This window comes from Talpa occidentalis, unplaced genomic scaffold (assembly GCF_014898055.3).
Source record: "Talpa occidentalis isolate TD23 unplaced genomic scaffold, MPIMG_talOcc4v2.1 talOcc4.12, whole genome shotgun sequence".
Lineage (NCBI taxonomy): Eukaryota > Metazoa > Chordata > Mammalia > Eulipotyphla > Talpidae > Talpa > Talpa occidentalis.
Genome location: NW_023601212.1, coordinates 8,557,207 through 8,579,698, shown reverse-complemented (window position 1 = coordinate 8,579,698; position 22,492 = coordinate 8,557,207). Strand labels below are relative to the sequence as shown.

General features: G+C 54.5%; 2 protein-coding genes across 2 annotated transcripts; one reads left to right on the top strand and one right to left on the bottom strand.

The window, feature by feature from the left end:
* Nucleotides 1-4,179: 4,179 nt before the first annotated feature.
* Nucleotides 4,180-12,433, top strand: STAP2 (signal transducing adaptor family member 2). The gene is made up of 13 exons (XM_037505099.2): nucleotides 4,180-4,297; nucleotides 5,944-6,015; nucleotides 6,152-6,274; nucleotides 7,113-7,169; nucleotides 7,963-8,063; nucleotides 8,445-8,579; nucleotides 9,184-9,253; nucleotides 9,343-9,445; nucleotides 9,571-9,645; nucleotides 10,552-10,725; nucleotides 10,819-10,911; nucleotides 10,993-11,058; nucleotides 11,316-12,433. The coding sequence occupies exons 1-13, from the start codon at nucleotides 4,196-4,198 to the stop codon at nucleotides 11,402-11,404; spliced, it is 1,260 nt and encodes a 419-aa protein (XP_037360996.1). The 5' UTR covers nucleotides 4,180-4,195; the 3' UTR covers nucleotides 11,405-12,433.
* On the bottom strand, nucleotides 11,678-22,021 carry FSD1 (fibronectin type III and SPRY domain containing 1). The gene is made up of 13 exons (XM_037505098.1): nucleotides 21,927-22,021; nucleotides 20,994-21,089; nucleotides 20,685-20,816; nucleotides 19,946-20,047; nucleotides 18,231-18,253; nucleotides 17,911-18,032; nucleotides 17,216-17,425; nucleotides 15,351-15,449; nucleotides 14,470-14,620; nucleotides 14,035-14,114; nucleotides 12,535-12,786; nucleotides 12,069-12,157; nucleotides 11,678-11,977 (listed from the first exon to the last, which is right to left on the bottom strand). Exons 1-13 carry the CDS (start codon nucleotides 21,939-21,941, stop codon nucleotides 11,867-11,869), a joined length of 1,482 nt encoding a protein of 493 aa, XP_037360995.1. The 5' UTR covers nucleotides 21,942-22,021; the 3' UTR covers nucleotides 11,678-11,866.
* Nucleotides 22,022-22,492: the final 471 nt, after the last annotated feature.

Below are 22,492 nucleotides of genomic sequence, written 5' to 3'. Positions count from 1 at the left end.
TAGAACCAAAATGAAAATGCACACATTGTGTAAAAATGAAAATGATGTAAGAATTATATAAAATAGGGCCTCCCTGGTGGCGCAGCGCTTGAGCGCTGGGTTGCGAAGCTGCCCGCAGCCTTTGCAGCGCCAGTTCGATCCCCAGCCGCGGGGCGAGGGTCCCACATGGCGCGCAGACCTCTCCTGCCGCCCGCGGCTCCCCTCAGCAGTGTACTTCGGTCCTTCTGCCTGCTCTGCTCCCCGCTCTGGCTCTGGTGAATTCTCTCGCCCTCCCGCGCTTCTGACTGTACCCAGTGCTTGTATAAATAAATAAATAAATCTTAAAAAAAAAAGTGAAAAGCCTTTCCCCCTCCTTCCCCCTTAAAAAAAAAATTACATAGGGCCTCCCCGGTGGCGCAGCGGTTGAGCGCTGGGTTGCGAAGCTGCCCGCAGCCTCTGCAGCGCTGGTTCGATTCCCGGCTGCTCCCCGGCCACCAGAGGAGGGTCCCACATGGTGCGCAGACCTCTCCTGCCACCCGCTGCTCCCTCAGCAGTGTACTTTGGTCTTTCTGCCTACTCTGCTCCAGCTCTGGCTCTGGTGAATTCTCTCACCCTCCCATGCTTCTGACTGTACCAGTGCTTGTATGAATAATAAATAAATCTTAAAAAAAAAAAAAAAAAAAAAAAAAAAAAAAAAATTACATAAAATAAAATAAAAGATACCCTTGTCCTAACCTCCCAAACCTGTGAAGATGGTAGGTTATGTGGCAAAGGGGATTTAAGGTGACAGAATCAAAGTTGCTAACCAGCTGACTTTTTTTAAATAGGGAAATGGTCCTGGATTGGGGTGGGGGAGTCTAGTGTTATCACAAGGGTCCTTGAAAGTGGAAAAGAGATTCAGGAAGAGGTGAAGATGGGAGAATTTCTGAGATGGGATGTGGCGGTTTTATAGATAAAGGAGACCATGAGCCAAGGGATGTGGAAGCCCCTAGAAGCTGGAAAAGGCAAGGACGTAGATCAGCCTCTGAGCCTCCGGAGAGGAACCCAGCCCTGTCCGCACCTTGATTTTAGCTTCGCGACATCCACGTAGCACCACTGAGCTGCAGGCCTGTAAGACAGTACACGTGTGCGGTGTTAAGCTGCTAAATTTGTGATAATTGGTCATGACGGTCATAGAAAACACATGGGCTGAAAGTATAAACATCCCGTGATCATATCAATTGATGCCAAGAAAGCATTTGGCAAAATTCAATACACACTCATGATAAAAATTGGCAAGGGCCTCCCTGGTGGCGCAAGGGGTTAAGCACAGCGCTGTGAAGCTATCGGCAGCCTCTGCAGGACAAGTTCGATTCCCGGCTGGCCAGGGAGCAACCCACATGGCGAGCAGACCTCTCCTGTCTCCCCGCTGCTCCCCTCAGCAGTGCATTTCAGAGGATCTGCCTGTTCTGTTCCCCACTCTGTCTCTGGTGAATCCTCTCACCCTCCGCATCTCTGGCCTGTGCCCCAGCTCTTGGAAGCATAAATAAATAAATAAATATATTTTTTAATTATTGGCAAATTTGTAGCAACATGGATGGAGCTGGAAGGGATGATGCTAATTGAAATAAGTCAGAGGGAGAGAGATACATACTGAATGGCCTTACTTACATGCAAAATACAGAGAACAAGCTAATGGACAAGAAAAGGCAAAATGGCAAGTTGACCACAGATCTGAGGCAAACCGCAGGGGAAGGAAGGAGGAGGGTCCAAACAGGAGGGAGGAGCACAGGGGGATATGGTTCTGGGTCCCTGGGAGAATGGAGAACTATGGCGACTGCATCTGGGGGGAGAAATCAAATATTGTACAAAAATGAACAACGATGGGCCTCCCTGGTGGCGCAAGGAGTTAAGTCTCAGCACTGTGAACCTATCGCCTGCCACTGCAGCATGAGTTCCATCCCCGGCCGGGAGATACCCACGTGGCGTAGCAGACCTCTCCGCCTCGCCCGCTGCTCCCCTCAGCAGTGTGTTTCAGTCAGTCTGCCTGTTCTGTTCCCCACTCTGTCTCTGGTGAATCCTCTCACCCCCCACACCTCTGGCCTATACCCCAGTTCTTGTATGAATAAATAAAAATAAATATTTTTAAAAAATTGAACAATGATGTAAAAATATTTTTAAAAATGAACAACAAATGTAAAAAAAATTTAAAAAACCCAACTCTTGGCAAACTAGGACAAGGGGAATGCCACGCCAACTGGGTAAAGAATATGCAGGGACGCTCAGAAGCACGGCATGAATGGAGAAGCAGCTTCCCCAAGGGCCCCGGGCAGGGAGGTCCTCCGGATGCAGTGACAAAGTGTCTGTCTCTCTGTCCCACCTAGAAGCTCTCCTACTTCCTTTTCCTTTCCCTCTAGGATTAGTACCCCCTGCTCTTCCTTTTTTAAAAGATTTATTTTTTTATTTATACAATAGCTGTGGTACAGGCTGGAGGCACAGGAGGGTGAGAGGATTCACCAGAGACAGAGCAGGGAGCAGAAGAGGCAGACAGACCGAAAACACTGCTGAGGGGAGCAGCGGGGAGACAGGAGAGGTCTGCTGCGCCATGTGGGTCAGCTCCCTGGCCGGCCGGAAATCAAACCCGCGCTGCAGAGGCTGTGGACAGCTTCACAGTGCTGCGCTCAACCCGCTGCACCACCAGAGAGGCACCCCCCCCCCCCGCCCTGCTATTTTACAGTCCAAGGAAAAAGATCTTCGCCACGAAGATAACATCAGGGCTGCTGGCCACAGGTGATGGCGGAGGCAGGCTGTCTCAGCCACAGCCTCCAGATGCCTGTGTTGCCAGGATGGACACGCTGCTCCCTGCCCCCTCCCCCTACGGCCCCTTTGGCACCCTGGATACATACCCTGGCCTCTGCCAAAGGCAGGACAGCGGCCTTTCAGGCAGATTCTGCTGCCTCCTCAATCTGAGACAAATTAAACTACTTTCCTTCTCAAACTCTGTTTCCTTTCATTGGCCAAGGGAATGGCGACTGGCGTGCGGGCATCACGCTGTCACCATCTTACCCAGCACGGAACTGGAAGTTCTGGTCAGCACAATACTGCAAAAAGAGAAAAGGTGTGTAGATGAGCAACCAAGAAATAAGACAGCCCTGCGTGCAAACACCACGATGGCCTGCACAGACAAAGCCCTACAGCCTACCCAGTGTGCCCCCGAACGGAGGAAAGGAGGCAGCTCAGCAAGGTTGTAGGTCAGCAGGCAAAATCACTTACCTGTCTGTATACGAGCAATAGATATGTGAAAGCTGGTGTTAAAAATATAATGTCCCTGGGCCTCCCTGGTGGCGCAAGGGGTTGAGCATCGCACTATGAGGCAGTCCGCAGCCTCTGCAGCACGAGTTTGAGCCCAGGCCGGCGAGGGAGCTACCCACATGGCGCAGCAGACCTCTCCTGTTGCACCCGCTGCTCCCCTCAGCAGTGTATTTCAGTCAGTCTGCCTGTTCTGTTCCCCACTCTGTCTCTGGTGAATCCTCTCACCCCCCGCATCTCTGGCCTGTACCCCAGCTCTTGTATGCATCAATAAATAAATCTTTAAAAAAATAGATATAATGTCCTTTATTACTGCTCCAAAGGTGGGGGGAGGGGTAGATTGAAATCTGCAAAACAGGTATAAGACTCACAACACTGATAAATGAAATCAAAGGAGAGTTACAGAAGTGAAGAGAGAGATCATGCTCATGGACTGGAAGATTCAGCAGTCAAGATGGCAAATCTCCCTCCGTTGGTAAACAGGCTGATTGTGAGTCCTCTCAAAATCCCAGCACGATCCCGCCCTGGAGAATGGCACGGTTATGCTAATACCCAGGTGGGCTAATGGGACATTTCAGTCCTGGCCACTCGGGCACTAAACCCTCAGCTTCCTCACTTCCATTGCTGAGTAGGTCCCTGCTCCTGGGGCGCCCGGGCCCCGGTCTCTGCTCAGCCCTTCCTCCTCCATTCCCTTCCTCCTTCCTTCCCTCCAGAGAGCCTGCCTTGACCTCTGCAGCAGACCGGGGAGGCTGGGATTTCCCCAGGATCCTTGGACCTGCCCAGCCTCGCCCCGAGCTGGCAGGGAGGGAGCTCAGAGCTGACAGGCAGAGACTGAAGAGAGGAAATTCCCCTAGAACCAGTTTCTCTGCTTCCTGACCCGGCCTGGGCGCCCACTGGAGGGACCGGCTGGAGGAAGCCTCGGCCTGCCATGGCCACAGTCCTGAACCCACCCCGGGTGCCCAAGCCCAAGAGCGCTCAGCCCTCACACTACCACGAGAGCTTCCTGGAGAAGAAGGGACCCCGAGACCGGGTAAGTCGGGACAGGGAGCCTGGCCTGCTGGGCACCCACGGGCAGGTGTGGCACCTCTCTGAGCCTTGATCTCTTCACCTGCTCAAGGGGCAAGGGGTGAGTTCGGGAGTCTGGGGAGGGCTCTGTCAACTGTCTGTCAGTCTCTCTCCAGCTCTGACTTGATCTTTCTCCATGTCTCTGCCTGCCCTGCCTGGCTCCCCATCTGTCTCTTGGTTTCAGTCCTTCTGTCTTGGTCCCTCTCTCTCAGATACAAACAGGGTTAGGGAGTTCCTCCAGGGGTTGGGGAGCCTTCTGACTCCCATGTCTCCTCTGTCCTAGCCCTCCCAGCTAACTGTGAACTTTAGCTGCAGGGGTAAAGGTCACGACATATAGCAGGTGGATACTGGTCGGGAGACCACTGCGTGTATGTGTGTGTGTGTGTGTGTGTGTGCGCCTGCGCGCGCATGCGTGTGCATTTGTCTTGCTCAGAATCAAGTCCCAGTCCCTTACTTCTCCCTTAGTTCTCCCTAAGTCCCTCCCTCCCCATGGCCCATATTCACCTGCCTTTGCCTTTCGGGTCCCTCCTTTCCCTCTGCCTCCATGCTCCCCAAACCTCCCCAGCCTAGAAAGCATTTAGAGGCAGATTCAGAGGTTTAGAACCACATGGAGGCCAGAGTGTGAGCCCCAGGTTCACGTGCTGCTCCCTGTCCCCCTGACTCCTGAGTATGCAAGCATCTCTCCAGCTATGTGCCTCCGTTTTCTCTGCTACAGAATAGGTAGAATGAGCTGTGTTCATAGTGACAGAAGATGGGTGGCTCTTACCTGGGGGTGGCAGTGCCTCAGGGCAAGCCCTCCACTTTTTTTTTTTTTTAAAGATTTATCTATCCATGCATACAAGAGCTGGGGTACAGGCCAGCGATGCGGTGGTTGAGAGGATTCACTAGAGACAGAGTGGGGAACAGAACAGGCAGATTGACCAAAATACACTGCTGAGGGGAGCAGCGGGCAAGACAGGAGCGGTCTGCTTCGCCGTGTGGGTTTCTCTCTGGCCGGCTGGGGATCGAACTTGTGCTGCAGAGGCTGGTGATTGCTTCATAGTGCGGTGCTTAACCCCTTGCACCAACCCACTTTATATGGGTTGATTCACCTGAGTCTCATGGGGGCCTTCGAAGCAAGCCCCATCGTTATTGCCATTTTAGAGTGGGGAAACTGAGGCACAGGGAATTAAATAACTTGTGCAATAGTACATGACTGGTGTGTGATGAAGCATGTGTGACTATCCTGGGTTTAATCACTGCCTGCGCTATCCCTGGTGTCTAGAACAGTACCTGGTACATGACAGCACCTCAGGAAATGTTAACTAAGTGGACGTAGATGTCTATGGATGTATCTGTGACCCTCAAATGGGTGGGTGTGTGGGTGTGGGGGTGGGTGAATGGATGGAGGAAGGGAGGGAGATACCCAGGAAGGGAGGGCCTGAGAAGACAACATTTGCTCAAAAACCCAAAAGCAGCTAGTGAAAGTGACTATGTGAAGATGAGGGGGAGGAGTCCCCCTCATGAGGGGGGTCCAGGCAGAGAGAAGGGCCAATGCAAAGGTCCTGAGGCAGGAGTCGTGCCGCCAGCCGTGCCTCCTCACCTCCCCCTTCCCCCGCCTCTGGTCTTTAGGATTACAAGAAGTTCTGGGCAGGTCTCCAGGGGCTCACCCTCTACTTCTACCACAGCAATCGGGACTTCCAGGTAAGGATGGAAACTCGGACTCAAGGGTTGGACCCAGGACTCTTGATCCAAGGGACTGAGGCGAGGGTAGGGGCTGAGTGGCTAAGTCAGATGATCCAGGAGTCTGACGCTCAGACCCCTGCTTCTGTGCCCCCAGCACGTGGAAAAGTTAGACCTAAGCACATTCGTGAAGCTCACAGATGAGGCTCCCTGGGGGAACCCCCAAGACTCTGGCATCCATTTCAGCGTCATCCTCTGGAACCAGGAGGTCAAGTTCAAGGTAAGTTCCTTGGTGGGACTGGAGGGACACCCTCTCCCCCCTTTGCGCCCACCATCCACACGCACTAGAATGGAGTCACAGTGTCTACCACTGGGCTGGTGAGATGGGGCAAGTCACTTAACCTCTCTGGGCCTCAGTTTCCTCAAGTGAAACAAAGGAAAACATGTGTAAGGAACCCAGAATGGACTCACAAGGATCATCACTGCCATTATTCACTTATTCAGCTAACACTATGGCGCACCCACTGTGTGCCAGACACAACTCTTCTAGTTGCACAGCAATAAACAAGACAATTAAAAATCCCTGCCTTTATGGAGTTTGCAATCTGGTAGAGGAGTTGCATAATAAACAGCACAAACGTGTGACATATAGAGTGTCCAGATGGCAGAGGCCTTCAGGAGACAGGTGCTAGGGAAAGGGACCATCAAAGTTACAATGTTCAATACTATCAGGAAAGGACTTATTGAGGACCCGGAGGAGGGGAGAGAGACAGCAGATTAGATTATCTGTGAATCAAGGAATCATATACAGGTGTCCAGGAAGAGGAAACAGCCTATGCAAAGGCCCTGGGGCAGACCAGACCTGACATGTTGGAGGAGCTGCGAGGATGCTGCACGGCTGGAGAGAGGGAGGGAGTGAGATGAGAGACCAGGGGATGCGACAGGGCCATGTCAGCGTGATGGCATCAAAGCACGGCAGCCCATCCACTGAGAACTTATACCAGACATCCTAAATTAAGCTGTCCTAATTCACTTCACCTTCAAAATGGCCCTCGGAAGCAGAGACTATTTATTATTCCTCATTCATTGGCGACATTGCCCCCCCTTTCTCTCCCTAGGTTGAAAGTCTGGAGTCTCGCGAGATGTGGAAAGGCTTCATCCTGACGGTGGTCGAGGTAAGAGTGGTCGCCCACTGCCTGCCTCTCTCCCACTGGGTGTCCTCAGAAATCCTCCTTTTTCTTTCTATCCTTCACTTCCCAAATGAATCTTTAGGCTTATAAGGCAAATGTAGCACATAAACATGCTTTAACAACTCAAGTATTAAAAAGATGAAAGTTGGGGCCTCCCTGGTGGAGCAAAGGGCTAAGTCGCAACACTCTGAAGCTACCTGTAGTGACTGCAGCACGAGTTCGATCCCCACCTGGCCAGGGGGCTACCCACATGGCGCAGCAGACCTCTCCTGTCTCACCCGCTGCTCCCCTCAGCAGTGTATTTCAATAGATCTGCCTGTTCTGCTCCCCACTCTCTCTGGTGAATCCTCTCACCCTCCACACCTCTGGCTTTCACCCCAGTTCTTGCATGCATAAATAAATAAATCATATATATATATATGTATATATATGACAGTTGCTGCCATAAGGAAAAAATCAGGAATTTTAGTCTACATTCCTGATTTATATTTTACTCATTTGATCCCTTCTGAGCACCCCCACCCCCAGGCCATTGAGTTGGGGACCTGCCTGGCTGCGCAGTCTGTAGCTTTTGAGGCCCTATATCTAACATGTACTCTGCCCAGCGCCCCATCACCGGAGTCTCTCCCACCCTCGCAAAGCCTTCTTTGCCCTGAGCTGTCAGGCAGGTACCCCAGACCCGATTTTCCATCCTGGCTCCCCGCGCTCTGGCCTCAGCTGGCCCCTCTGTGTCGCGGGCACAGCCACCCCCTTCCCTGACGCCCGGATCGCCCCTCAGCTCCGCGTGCCGTCCCACCTGACGCTGCTGCCTGGACACCTGTACATGATGGCCGAGGTCCTGTCCAAAGAGGAGGCTCGACGTGCCCTGGAGATGCCCCCGTAAGACCCGCCGCACCCCGGGGCCCCGGGTGGGGATGTGAGTGGAGTTTCCCGCTTCAGGCTGAGCACTAGGCTCAGTGCCGGCTTGGGCGGGGACGAGGCCTCTTGCGGGGAGCCCGAGTGGGTGTTCGGGCGGGGCTTAGGTGTCCAGGGGTGGGCCTGGGTGCCGGGAAACAGGGCGGGTTTTCCAGGGCGTGGCCTGGGGGCCGGGGCGGCCGGGCGGGGCCTCCGGGGCAGGGGTGTGCGGGGCGACCGGGCTACGCCTTCTGGAGGCGGAGCCTGGGTCTGGGGCGCGGCGGGATCTTCGGGGTGGGTGTGCCCGGGGGAACATGGCGGGGTCTCGGGGGCGGGGCCCGCCCCGACCAGGTGACTGCCCGCCAGGTGCTTCCTGAAGGTGAGCCGCCTGGAGGCACAGCTGCTCCTGGAGCGCTACCCCGAGTGCGGGAACCTGCTGCTGCGGCCCTGCGGGGACGGCGCGGGCGGCGTCTCGGTCACCACGCGACAGATGCTCAACGGGTGCGCGGGGGCGCCGGGAGCCGGGCGCGGGGGCGGGCGCGGGGGCGTGGCCACAGATGGGGGCGGGGTCCGCGGGGCCGGGGCGGGGCTTAGCCCGGGCCCGGCGCCCAGGGGGCGTGGTCTTCTGAAGCTGGCCCCGCCCAGAGGCGGAGCGTTCTATGCCCAACCCCTTGTGGGCGGGGCCGGGCTCGGGGGCGGGGCCGGGCGCTACAGGCGGATCAGACCCTGGGCTTGGGGACAGCCCGTCCGGTCCGAGTTAGACACCTGGGGCCAAATTCCGGGGTCCGAATTAGCCCTTCGGGAGGAATCACGACCTGTGGATGGAGCCACAGCACGCCGCCCCCTCCCCTGTGGCCAAAGCAGGCTCTGGAGGCAGAACCATGTCAGACACCAAATCCTCAGGGTCAGGGGCCGGGACCACCTCGAAGGTGGAGTGTGGGCAGATCTGGGGGCTTCCTGGGGTCAGAGAAACTCCCTCAGTCTTGCCAGAACCCGCAGTGGTCTGCAAGGGAGCTGGAGATTAGACTCCGTGGGGGTGGAGCGGGGACCAGCGCCGGGCCTTTCCCTACCTGAATCAGGCCACCCACTCGCCCCCTGCCCGCAGGGCGCCCGTGGTCCGGCACTACAAGGTGAAGCTCGAGGGCCCCAATTATGTGATTGACGTGGAGGAGCCGGTGAGCGTTGGGCCGGGGCCCCCGGGAGCACGGTGGCAGGTTCCATGTCCCGTCCCCACCAACCCTGATGGAGCCCCACTCGCCCACAGTTCTCCTGCCCCTCACTGGATGCAGTGGTCAACTATTTCGTGTGGAACACCAAAAGGGCGCTGGTGCCCTTCCTGTTGGACGAGGACTATGAGAAGGTGCTAGGTAGGTGCTGCCTCCAGAATTTAAGGAGCTCTGTTGGTGCCTCTCTTGGACCTGCTCCCTACAGAGTCGCCTCCGGGTCAGCCCCTGGCGGCTGCACCGTCTCCAGCCCACCCTCTCTGTTCCAGGCTATGTGGAGGCGAATAAAGAGAATGGCGAAAGTGTGTGGGTGGCACCCGTTGTCCCTGCGACCCCTAACCCAGGTGATGCCCCTTCCCTACAACCGCCACTGGGCAAGAGTTGGGGGAGACCTAGGACATGTAGCCACATCCCCCTCCCCGCTGCACGTACCCTATCTTGTACCCAGAGTTTCAAGGACTCAGAAGTTATCCAGGCCCTGCTCTAGAGGGCTTGGTGATCATGGAGAGGGGCGACGGAGCTTGACTCCGACACTCCCAGTCCTGGGGAGTCCTACCTGGGGAGATGCTTAAGGTTAGTGAGAAGAGGTGACAGAGTTGAAGAAAGGCTTCCTGGAGGAAGAGATGTTTACTGAAGGTCTCAAAGGAATTTAGTAGATAGAGATGAGCTTTGTGGGGATACCTGGAGCAAGAACTACTCAGAGATGAGAAATCAGGGTGAATGGTGGGAGAACAGGAGAGCAAGAGGCTGGGAAGGTCTAAGAGGTGAGCTGTATGATCCTGCCTGGGCTGGCACATCATGGAGCACTTGGCATACATGGAGCACTTGTCTGGACATGCATGAACTGTATCACCACTTGTGTAGCCAGAGCTCATATATGGAAATCTCAATAGACACATGCATGAATACATGAGCCACACCATTCCAGGCCTGTTTTGCACACATATATACATATTTTAAGCCACATAATAGACACGAATGCAGACATTTATAGACATATGCACTAATACAGACCCAAGCATGTACCTTAGCCTCCATGCAGTGTCATGCATGTATGCACATATTTACATAGAATCCGTGTATGCAGATTCATCCATTGCACATGTTTATGCCACACAGGGACATAAACACAGACTTAGCAACAGGCACTTGTGCAGACACACATGCATAGGGACATAGGCACAAGGCTCACCCTGAGATGTCCCCACAGCATGCCCCCACAGCCCTGATGGTCACCAATTTCCCAACAGGCCCTCCAACCCCTGCAGCTGGTCCCAGGCAGCTGCTTCCTGCAGCCACTGTGACAGGCCAGGACAACCTGCCACCTTTACCTCCCCTGCCCCCGCTACTGAGCCAGGATGAGGATGACAACTACGTGATCCCCATTGGAGATGCCCCAGATGTCAACTATGAGAATGGAGATGGTGAGTAGGAAACTGGTGGGAGCAGCTGAGATATGGGGGTGGGGGGAGCAGGTTAACATCTGGATGTGACCCACCACACCTTTGTCCATGCAGTACTTTCCTTGAGTCAACTGGTCATCACGAAACCCAAGAAATTGGCAAAGGCTCAGGCAAAGCTTCCAAAGCCACCCATTGTGCCCAAGCCAGGTAGGGGTCCCTCCTCCCCAGTCCCTCCCTGCCTCATCCAGTGAAGGGCCGGCCCCAGCCTTCATCTCTTTTCTCCTCCAGAGCCCAGAGGTGACCAGGCCCGGAAGCAGGCCGTCAGCTCACCACAGGCTTTCTTGCCCACAACAAGTAAGGGGTCTGTGGGGACCATCCAGGGGGTGTGCGATTGCACAAGTCTCCACACTCCAAGGGGCTGTGTTCAGAAGGTGCTAGAGCTTTGGCTAATGCTCTGCTTTGTCCATTTTGATATGCCTTGTGCCTTTCAAACACATTTTCATTTAGTAATGGGCCTTGCAACGTCTGTAGCCAATTCTGGTGGATGTTGGGGAGGGACAACATGGACTGGGGATCCTGGTACAACTGAAGCCTTGTGTACCCACCCCCAGGGCTGGCAGATGTGACAGCAGAGCTGGAAGAGAAGCTACAGAGGAGGCGGGCACTGGAGCACTTGTCTGGACATGCTGGGGACCAATGAGCCAGTCTCGGGGTACAGTTTGGCAGTCAAGACGGATCCTTCAGAATTAAAGCTCAAGTGACCCCAAGACCTACACATTTGGCTTGGCTTCAGGGCTGAGGTTGTTAAGGGGTCTGTTGGATGCCTGCCTATAGCTGGTCCCCTGCACTTCCAATGGTCCTCAGCTCCGCCGGCCTGCCACCTGACCCTGCAAGAAAAGCCCATTTTACAGCCGGGAAAGTGGAGATCCACAGAACGCCGGGACATACCATGTCCCAAAGAACCAGCAATGAAGCCTGGCCAGTGTTTGACCTTTATTAGGAGGCAAGGTGGGGAGGAGGACCCACCCAGGTGCCTGCTTCCTGCTGGTGACCACCCATCAGGAATTAAGGCTCCAAGCAGTGAGAAGAGGGTGTCAGGCTAAAACAGCCAATGCCTGGTGGCGGCTCCCAAACCAGCCCTGCTGGGTGGGCAGTCCAGTGTCTAGGTGAGGCTAGTGTTGGAGCTGCTGGTGGCACTGCCCCGCTTCTGAAGGCAGCGCACAGAACTGGGGACCTGCAGGCCTGTTGTCACCTGGAAGCTGCCACACCACACCTGGGGACAGAAGGGGAGCAGGGAGACTCAGCACCAAAGCCAGCCCCAGTCCCACCACCACCCCACCCCGGGCCATGGAGTGGGGTCTTACCGTAAAAGCAGGCAGCAGTGGCTGTGTAAACTTGGCCTTAAAGGTGTGCAGCAGCTGTTTTGTGCGGGCATTGTAGAAGGACAAAAGACCTGGGGCAGAAGGCAGATTGACCAGGGGATAGTAAGAGGGATGTGCGGGGCTTCCATCAGTGCCACCACCACGACGGCCTGAGTTCGGTCCCCGGCCAGGAAGCTAAACACATGGCGCAGCAGACCTCTCCTGTCTCCCCGCTGCTCCCCTCAGCAGTGTATTTCAGTCAGTCTGCCTGTTCTGCTCCCCACTCTGTCTCTGGTGAATCCTCTCACCCCCGACACCTCTGGCCTGTACCTAAGTTCTTGTATGCATAAATAAATTAAACTCTTACAATAAAGGAATAATTCTTTAAAAAGAAAAAAAGAAGAGGGGCTTGCAGCACAGAGACCGGGTGGCAGAGATGGCTGGAATGCCAGCTGGGGCTTGGGGTTACCTTGGTGAAAGTCGCAGTGCACGCCCAGGCAGTCAGGCACGGGGGCGTCCAGCACCTTAGCCTTGTTTGAATGCTTGGCGGTGAAGCTGACCTGCAGCCAGTTGTTGACATGCAGACACCAGGAAGCTGCTGTCTTGCCCAGCTGCTCGAAGCGCCCCAGACTGCGGTAGGCCACCCCAACGCCGAACGCCTTGCTGTCAGGCTCGTAGCGCACCTCCCAGTAATGTTCCCCGCCATCAATCAGCGTGTCCCCTGTGGGGCGGGGTGGGCAGTAGGGACTGGATAGAACCAGCCCCCGATGCTCTTCCACAAAGGGGCAGCCACCCTGGTGGTCCCCAAACTAGATACTCCACGAGACCAGCGATTCCTTCCAGGTATTCCCCAGGCTGCAACAACTCCTCCAGACACTCCCCAAGCATCTACTAGGCCTCTCAGTGTCTACGGGCCTGAGATAATTCTTCAAGATACATCTGGGCCCTAAGAAATGTCTTCCAGTTTCTCACTGAGATACTTCTCAGTCCTCAATTCTTCCCAGACTAGACAAGCCCCAAACCTCTGCTCCTGACAGACCCAGATCACAGCTCAGCTCCACCTGGTATCCCTGCTCCTCCCCAGATAAAGGACTAAGTCCCATACACATTTCGCTCCTCTCTGACTCAGCTAGTCCCCCAACCACAAACTGCCTAGTCTCCTTCCCCGCAGTTAGATGTCTTCCTCACAACTCCTGGCCACCCTGCAGACACCCTCTTTACTATACCTTCAGATCTTTCCTCGGCAAACCCAACTCTCACCAATCCTAGAAGCTTTCCAGAAAACCCAAGTCTTCTAAGAATCTTAAGTTCTCCTCAAGCTTAGCTTATTTTCAGAACCCAGCTACTCCCAACTTCCCCTTCTCTCCCAGGTCCCACCATCCACATGGATTTCCTCATACCCCAGTCTCTTTTTCCAGCCCTTTTCTGGACAGTAGTGATTCTTTAAACTCCAGTTTCTTCATGAACTCCAGCTTTTCCTTCACGGGATCCAACCACTCCTGCAGTGCTAACCCTCCTGCAATTCTAGTTCTTCTCTCGACTTGTCCAACACCAGCTACTCTCTCTGGCTTCCACACACACCCTAAGCCACTGCCCCAAACCTCTGCCTGCCTTCTGCTCCCCCACAAACCCCCCAACCGTAAGTAACTTTTTTCTCAGCTACTCCCCAAATTTCAGCTATTCCCCAAATACCAGCTACTCCACGATGCCAAGAAATCCCCCTTGAGCTCCGACCTGACCACTCCCAGTCCGGGGCCTCTTTCCTTAGCCCTCTAAGCTCTGGGTCACCTCAGTAATTCACCAGGCCCAAGTCCTGTCCCATCGCCACAGTACCACGTGCTGTTGCACCATCTCTGGAGACACTCTACTTGTGGCTCTCTCGGTGTCCCCAGCAGAAGGCGTGCTCGCCCGCCTGCACCATCAGGGCCCTGCCTGGGGTCCCTCTCTCTTCCCAGTTCCCCCTCCTTACCCAGCACCGTGTAGGACTCAGCTGTGAAGCGGTCCCGTCCGCCGCGACCTGAGGGCATCCGCTTGGGTGATGGAGTGCCTCTGGGGGCGGCAGGGCGGGAAGGAGAAGACAGGTCAGGCCTGACCTCCCCACAGGAGGACTTCCCTGGCCCCCTCCCCTCCCCCCAGCCACCTTGGTAGCTGGTACTTTCCATAAACTGGGCCCGTCATGTCGGACCTGGCCTGTGTCCTTCCTCATCTGGAAAATTCTTTTTTTTTTTTTAAATGGAAAATTCTTATTAGACCATTAAAAGGAAGTTCAATGTCACTTCTCCCTTCATTTTTTCTGTGGGTTCCTCCAGTCCTGTTTCCCACCTTGCACCCCACCTTGACTATACTGGGCTCCATTATGTGTTCACGCCCAGCCTAAGGACCTGGCGGGGAGAGGGCAGGTTACCTTGCCGGGGAGTTGACAGGAGACGCTGTCCGCCCTTTGTTATCTTTCTTGATATCTTGCACCTTCCCGCCCATGGCGTCCCACTCCACGGAGAGCTCATCCACCCGCAGGTTCTGGTGGGATGTGGACGCATCCAGGCGGAATATGAATGCTAGGGCCGGGCAGATGCGGGAGTCACAGAGATGGGGAAACCCAGAGGAATATAGAGACAAAGACAGACAGTGACCAAGACAGACCGAAACAGGGACAGAGAACAGGAAGAGGCAAAGAAACAGAGACGCAGTGAGTGAGACAGACAGGGACGAAAGCTCAGAGGCAGAGACACAAGGAGACGGGCAGAGGCACCGAGAGAGGCAAGACGGGGAACAGTGGCGGGAGCAGAGCATGTGTGAAGGCCGAGGACTTGCTGCCTACAGGTCTCCCAGGCCTGGAAATAGTCTCAAACCGTTCACGCTCCCCTGGGCTTCCACTGGGGATTAAGTCCAGGAAAGCGGAGGGCTCCAGCAAGACGGAGTTAGGCTAGACTGCAGGAGGGTCTCCTAGGACACGCAAAACTGTCACTGACACCTCATCTCCAGCTCTACAGAGTACTTCCTATTTTCTGGAATCGAGTAAGAGAGTATAAAGCTATCTAAAGAGTATAAAACTAGGTACATTGGGATCAACTGCAAAAGCAAAGGACAAAAACAGATTTATACCAGACACTCAAGCTAAAGAATAGTATGAACTGAGCTCTGAGCTTCCTAGAAGCCAAGGCAAAAAGAGTCACAGAACCCTGATTACAGGATTTTTTTTTACACACTGGTTCCAAGCTGGGGATTGGGGGGTATGGGAGAAGGTGTTATGGAGTCACAGCCAGAGTGGGTGTGGGAGCCAGTCACCTGGTGTCTCTAGGGTCACCGGCTCGGAGAATTCGCCTGAAACTGCTTTGTTGCAGGCCTTTACCCGGAAATTCATGTATCTCATGTCAAACTTGAGACCTGGGAGGGAACAGAGGGATCTCAACAATGTGCACACTCTGAGCAACAAGTTAGAGCCCCACAGTAATCCCACCATCCCTCATTCTAAGGAGCACCTGGCCAACGACACCTTTTTTTTATATATAAAGAAATTTTAGTTCTTTCAACAGCTTGTGGGATCATTTTTTAAAAAGATTTATTTATACATATAAGAACTAGGGTACAGGCCAGAGTTGCTGGGGGGTGAGAGGATTCACCAGAGACAGAGTGGGGAACAGAACAGGCAGGCTGACTGAAATACTCTGCTGAGGGGAGCAGTGGGCGAGACAGGAGAGGTCTGCCGTGCCATGTGGGTAACTCCCTGGCTGGCCAGGGATCAAACTCATGCTGCAGAGGCTGTGGACAGCTTCACAGCGCTGTGCTCAACCCCCTGCACCACCAGGGAGGCCCGCCAAAGACATCTTATTCCTGAAAAACCATTCTTGGTCTACACTCACCTGCAGGACTACGGATTATTTTGTTCTGCCCCCCAACCCTAACTGGTAAAACTAGGTGCTTTATGACCCAGGCACAGTGATTGGCTCAGATATAGGCACATGACCCAGACCAGCCAATCAGCATCTGCCCTGGAACTTAGGCTGATATATTTGGCAATCTTCTAAACCATGGATGACCTTGAGTATATTGTGCTTAGTAAAAGAAGTCAGGCACAAAAGACACACGCTATACGGGCCCACTGATATAAGGTCCCTAGGAGTCAAATCCCTGGAGACTGGTGGGTGCCAGGGGCTTGGGGGAGGGCACGAGGACTTAGTGCATCCAGGGGACAAAGTCAGTTGAGAAGATGAAAAGGGCTCTGGAGACAGACGATGGGGACAATTGCACAACATTATGAACATATTTAACATCACTGAACCGTATACTTAGAAATGGTTAAGTTAGTAAATGTTATATTATGTGTATTTTATTGCAATTAAAAAAAAGATTGAAAAAAATGGGGTGTGTTTATTTTGTTTGCCAGGCAAAGGATAAACCAATTGCTACTCAGGCCCACTAGCAGGCTGGTGGCTTTTCTTTGCTGCAATTAGCATGCTCATTAACCATGTAGGCTAATTACAGATAAGGAACAGGCTAATTACAGCCCAAGAGCTCTAGTAATAGTTATCTTGTCAGCAAGGCTCTCCCCGCCCCCGAGGGTGTCCCCTGGTTCAGGATGCCTTTTTAAACTCATTAGGGATCCCCGATTTTGCCCTCCTTCAGGTCCTCCCCTACCAGCTATGTGGGTTCCCCAGGCTTTTTGCTTTCCTGTAACTGCCAAAGACCCTCCAAGCCCTGGGAGGGTGGCCTGGAATGCCAGCCCCACGAGGGGACAGGCTTTTTGTTCCCTTTGCTCATGAAGGACAGTGCCTGGTATACTGTGGGCACACGACAAATGAGAATGAATGTATGAATGAACAAACGAATGAATGAACGAATGAATGCTGAGTAGCAGAGATGGGAGGTGGGTGGAGGGTGTCACCTCTCCCGTGCCTGGTCTGCAAAATGGTGACGACAAGCAAGCGCATTACATACAGGTAAAGTGCTTAGCACACAGGGAGCCCTCTACAAAAGAGCCCGTGGTCGTCATCAACACCGTCCTCATTATTATATTTTGCAACTCCTGATGAGCCCAGCCATGCTCTCTCACACCCCATGAGCTCTGGGGATTGTCTATGGCCCCAAGCTCATAGGGAAAGTGGGTGCCCTGAGGGGCTGAGCTGCCAGGCAGTCGGCAGGGGCGGCCTCACCTGTCAGTGTGTACTCTGTCTGCCGGATGCCCTCGATGACCATCCAAGGGTGTTCCTCCTTGAGGCGGGGCGGGCCCTCAAAGTTCGTGCGTCGGTACTCCAGCACGTAGTGGTCAATCTTGCTGTCCTCGTCCGGCATGCGCCACACCAGGGTCACGCAGTTGTCTGCCACCAAGGACTCGGCCAGGTCAATCACCGGGGCGCTGGGCACTGCCCACGATCAAGTAGAGAGGAGAGTCAGGGTCCTGAGAACTTGGGGTTGGGGTTCAGCTGGAGGCTTGCCCACAGGTCAGGTGTCCTTGGGGAGGGCCTCCGGACTGGCCTCCTTAGAGGCCACATTTAGGGGCCCAGCTTTTGCAGGATCTAGTGGTGGATCCTCCTCAGGGTTCTTCCAAGGGGTGGGGGCATAAGACAGAGTGTTCAAGGCTCCACCAACAAGGGGCTGGCCTTCTTGGCATTCACCTTTAGAGGCAGAACTTTTTCAGAGTTCCTTACCACTTGGTGTGGGCTGGCTTGGGGGAGGGGAGTGTGGGTTGGGAATCCTCAGAGCTCCACCTGGGGGATGTGGCCTCCTCCTCCAGGCACCACAAGAGCTGGCCATCCTTGGGGCTCCATCCCTGGGGCTCTCTCAGGCCATCCCAAACTTTGGAGCCACTCCCCCCAAATCCTGGCCCTCTGGTGAGTTCCACTCTCACCTGGAAGGAACTTGAGAGATTGCAGCATCCGCCGCTCCTGCGCAAAGTCCACCATGAGGTGACTCATGTTGTCACTGACCTTAGCTTTCAACGACAGGCGGAAGGCAGGGGCCATCGTCACTCTGCAAGGAAGGAGGTGGAGGCAGTCTGCTGGCAGGCATGGGGGAGGGGGGCTTAAGCCTGGTCCTCCGGGGTCTGTGTGGGGTCCCCTCCCTCTTGTTCTAGTCCACTGCTCTGGGTCAAGGGGCCCTCACCTGGGTGTCCCCACCTTCACACCAGAGGCGGGGCAATAGGGTGGGTGCCAGATCCCAGCATCTTACCCATCTTTGATTTGCTTGGCAGCCTAGAAAGCGGAACAGAATAAAATTCAGAGTAGTCGCAACTGAATCAGAAAGGCACTGTGCAGAGACTGAGGCCCAGTGTGGTCACCATTTGCCAAAGTACCCCAGCATTGCAGCAGGAACCCTAGAGTTTCTTTTTTTTTTTTTTTTTTTATTTTTTAGAGGCATGCTTTATTTATTTTATTTTTTGTTTGTTTTGTTTATACATGCACTGGGTACAGTCAGAAGCGTGGGAGGGTGAGAGAATTCACCAGAGCCAGAGCGGGGAGCAGAGCAGACAGAAGGACTGAAGTACACTGCTGAGGGGAGCAGTGGGCGGCAGGAGAGGTCTGCGCGCCATGTGGGACCCTCCTCAGGTGGCCGGGGAGCAGCCGGGGATCGAACCGGCGCTGCAGAGGCTGAGCGCAGCTTCGTAACCCAGCGCTCAACCGCTGCGCCACCGGGGAGGCCCAGAACCCTAGAGTTTCTTATCCCTTGACAAAGACAGATTCCAACCCCCACTCCATCTCGTGACCAGTGCCCGGTACATACCATCAGCAGATTTCCACCCGCCCCCTCCCCCAAATACAGGATGTCCAGTTAAATTTGTACTTCAGATGAGCAATAAATATATTTTTAGCATAAATATGTTGCATCCAAGATTTGGGATACACTTATACTAAACATTTCCATGGGATATACTTATACTAGAAAACTAGTCATTGTTAAATTTGAGTTTCAGATAAATAATAAATAATCCTTAGCATAAGTATATCCCATCAAAGATGTGGGATATACTTACACTAAATAGTTGCATGAAATATATTTACACAAATTATTCATTGTTGCATTTGCATACTAGGTTGACAATAAATGATTATTTAGTTTAAGTATGTCCTAACCTAAACATATGCATGGAGTATATTTATACTAAAAAATTATTTATTGCTAAATTTGAATTTCAGATCAACGAATAATTTTTTTTTTTAAAGATTTTTTTTTTTAATAGAGGCATGTTTTATTTCTTTCTTTCTTTCTTTGTTTGTTTGTTTGTTTATACATGCACTGGGTACAGTCAGAAGCACGGGAGGGTGAGAGAATTCACCAGAGCCAGATCGGGAAGCAGAGCAGGCAGAAGGACCGAAGTACACTGCTGAGGGGAGCAGCGGGCGGCAGGAGAGGTCTGCGCGCCATGTGGGACCCTCCTCTGGTGGCTGGGGAGCAGCCGGGGATCGAACCGGCGCCGCAGAGGCCGCGGGCAGCTTCGCAACCCAGCGCTCAACCGCTGCGCCACCGGGGAGGCCCAACGAATAATTTTTTTTTAAGTAAAAGTATGTCCATGTAGGGCCTCCCCAGTGGCGCAGCAGTTAAGCGCTGGGTTGCGAGGCTGCCCGAGACCTCTGCAGCGCCGGTTCGATCCCCGGCTGCGCCCCGGCCACCGGAGGAGGGTCCCACATGGTGCGCAGACCTCTCCTGTCGCCCGCTGCTCCCCTGAGCAGTGTGCTTCGGTCCTTCTGCCTGCTCTGCTCCCCGCTCTGGCTCTGGTGAATTCTCTCACCCTCCCGCCCTTCTGACTGTACCCAGTGCATGTATAAATAAATAAATAAAATTTAAAAAAAAAAGTATGTCCATGTAATCTTTGAGATAAAATTATATTAAATATTGCATTGGATATACTTATGCTAAAAAATTACTACTGCTTCCAAGGCACCCACCTGAGGAAAGTCCTCACTTTCTGTGGCCTGCAGAGTCTGGTTGGCTGTCTCGAGCAGCTCTTCTGAACTCTCCAGGGCGCGTGTGCAGGCCGCCAACTGGTTCTGTGGGTGGCATGGCACCAAAGGAGTGGACACCTCATCCCACAGCATTAAACCCTCCCAGGGCTCCCCACTAGCTTCAGGACCCAGGACCATGACTTTCTCAGACTCTATGTGGGAGGAGGAGGAGGCTGGAGGATGGTAGGGTCTTGCTCCTGAGAGTGTATCAGAACCACCTGGAGGTCCTGTCCTTAAAAACTCACATGGTTAAGTTCACACCCGAGAGCTCGGGTGCCACATCCCCAGGGATGGGAATCTAGGACGTTAGGAAGTTGCTGGGGAGGTTGAAGTCAGAGGAAAGGACTGAGAAGTTGGAGATTCTGGGTGAGGAGGAGGGGGAGGGCAGCCAGATGTAGGGGTGGGGCAGTGGTAATGGAGAAGAGAGGATTATGAGGGAGATCTGGTGGGTGGGGTACTGATGAATCAGCAAGGGGGCAGGGAAGAGAACAAAGAAAAGGGAAGGTGAGGTCTACACTATCAGGGTACCTGGCTCTGGGCACTAGAGAGTCACTTGGGGGCATCTCCGAGAAGGAGTAGGTTTGAAGGGAGAAGCCAAGACAAGCAGGGCTGTATGGATTCTGAGGGTCATGGTGGGGGGACGGCATCTGGACAGGTATCCAGGAGAGCCCCCCAGACACACCTGCAGCTCGTAGGTGCGACTGGCACGGTCCTGCTTTATCTTCATGAGCATGCCCTCCTTCAGCTCCTCCAGGAGGGAAAAAAGGGACTGGAACTCTGACTCCAGGTCCTCCTGCACCTTGGCCGAGTTTGCCTTGAGGAGATGTTGCAGGGTGAGAATGGCCAGCACTGGGTCCAGGCAGGCACACTACTCCACGGGCATGAACTGCAGCAGGTTAGCTCCTATGGTTGCCCACTCCCTCCCTTCCACTCACCTGGCCAAGACTTCCCACCTCCCTCTTTGGGGTGGTGGAGGGGGTGTCTTGCTCACCTCCACATTCAACAGCATCTGCTTGAGGGAGTAGATAAAGCTCTGAATCTCTTCATTCTTCACAGCCAGGGTGGTGATGATCTTCCGAAGAGCCTCCTGTCCCCACGGGAAGCAAGGCACACATGGCAGGTACGCCCCTTAGCCTGGCAAGGATTCCCCTGGGACTCCCCACTCTGCCACTCAGAGATTCAGAGAGGAGGTGTAAGGGCCACTGTGCCAAAGAGCTTGGGCACCTGCTGCAAGGTAGATCCTGGGGGAAGCTCTGGCCCTGAATCCCCTCACCTGGGATACCAAGAAGCCCATTTTATAGGGCAGGAAACAGGTTCAGAGCGAGCCTCTCCAGAAGTGACACACCCTGGCCTGGAGCTCAGTCGGCCTCCAGGTACTGGCACCCTGAGGGTGGGGCACAGGCTGCGGTGAGGGGCTAGCTAGCTTGGGGAGAGCAAACCCCAGAGGAAAATGTCTGCAGAAAATGAGCTAATCTGGGGAAGGGGATGCCTTGGGGAAAGGGATCATTAGCAAAGAGAAAAGGGGAACCAGAGGAAAGCGGGTGCCAGAGAGCCCAGGTAAGCAGGAGAGGACTGTCTGGGGAAGGGGATGCGGACCCTGGGGGCGCAGGGTCGGTGGGGTCACTTGTGCTGAGGTTGGGCGTCCTCGGGGACTGGGGGCCCCAGACACCTGGTCCGCAGTGTGGATGCAGGAGCGGGGTGGGGCTGGCGAGGGTGGGAAGCGTGGAAGGGATGCGCCAGGATTCAGGCCCCGATGAGAAGGTCGGCGCGGGGCAAGTGGGGGCTGCGTCCAGAAAGGGGGAGGCCACATGGGGCCGGTGGGGCCTCGCCCAGAGCAGCTGGCGGGGGGCAGCAAGGGCGCTGCGGCACCCCCTGGTCCCGTTCCCGCCCCCCAAGGACCCCGCCCCGCCCGCGCCTGTCGTACCCTCTGGTCCTCCATGGCTGCAGCCCAGGTGGTCCCCGACCAGGCCCGCGGGCGCGCGAGGTCTCCCCGTCCCAGAGCTGCCCTTGCCAACGCCGGGAGCCAATGGCCCACGAGCCTCAGCTGCCGCCGCAGGGGCCCCGGCGCCCCCGGTCAGCGCTCCATCACTGGCCCCAGCGCGCAGGCGCGCCGGCCGCGGCATGCCGGGAAATGTAGTCCTGCCCCGGAGTCGCCACCCGCTGTGACCCGAGTCTGGGAACTATCAGGTTGTGATGTCTGAGCTGGAGAGAGAGAGCCTGAAGCTGACAGACTAATTACCTGGGCTTTAGAACCCCAGTCCTAACCTTGAACCCATCTCCAGTTCTCTGGGTGCCATAGTGCCCCGGCTTGTTCGCCTAGGCGGTTATTCAAACTGGAATTCTATCCCACCATACCCCACCCCCAATACCTGGCACCTGAAAAACCAAGACCTTTGCCCAAGCTAATGTTCAGCCTCCAATGGCTTCTTTCCCTCCTCGCATCCCAATCGAACCCCTATACATCTCACAAAGCCCCAAGCTCAAATATCT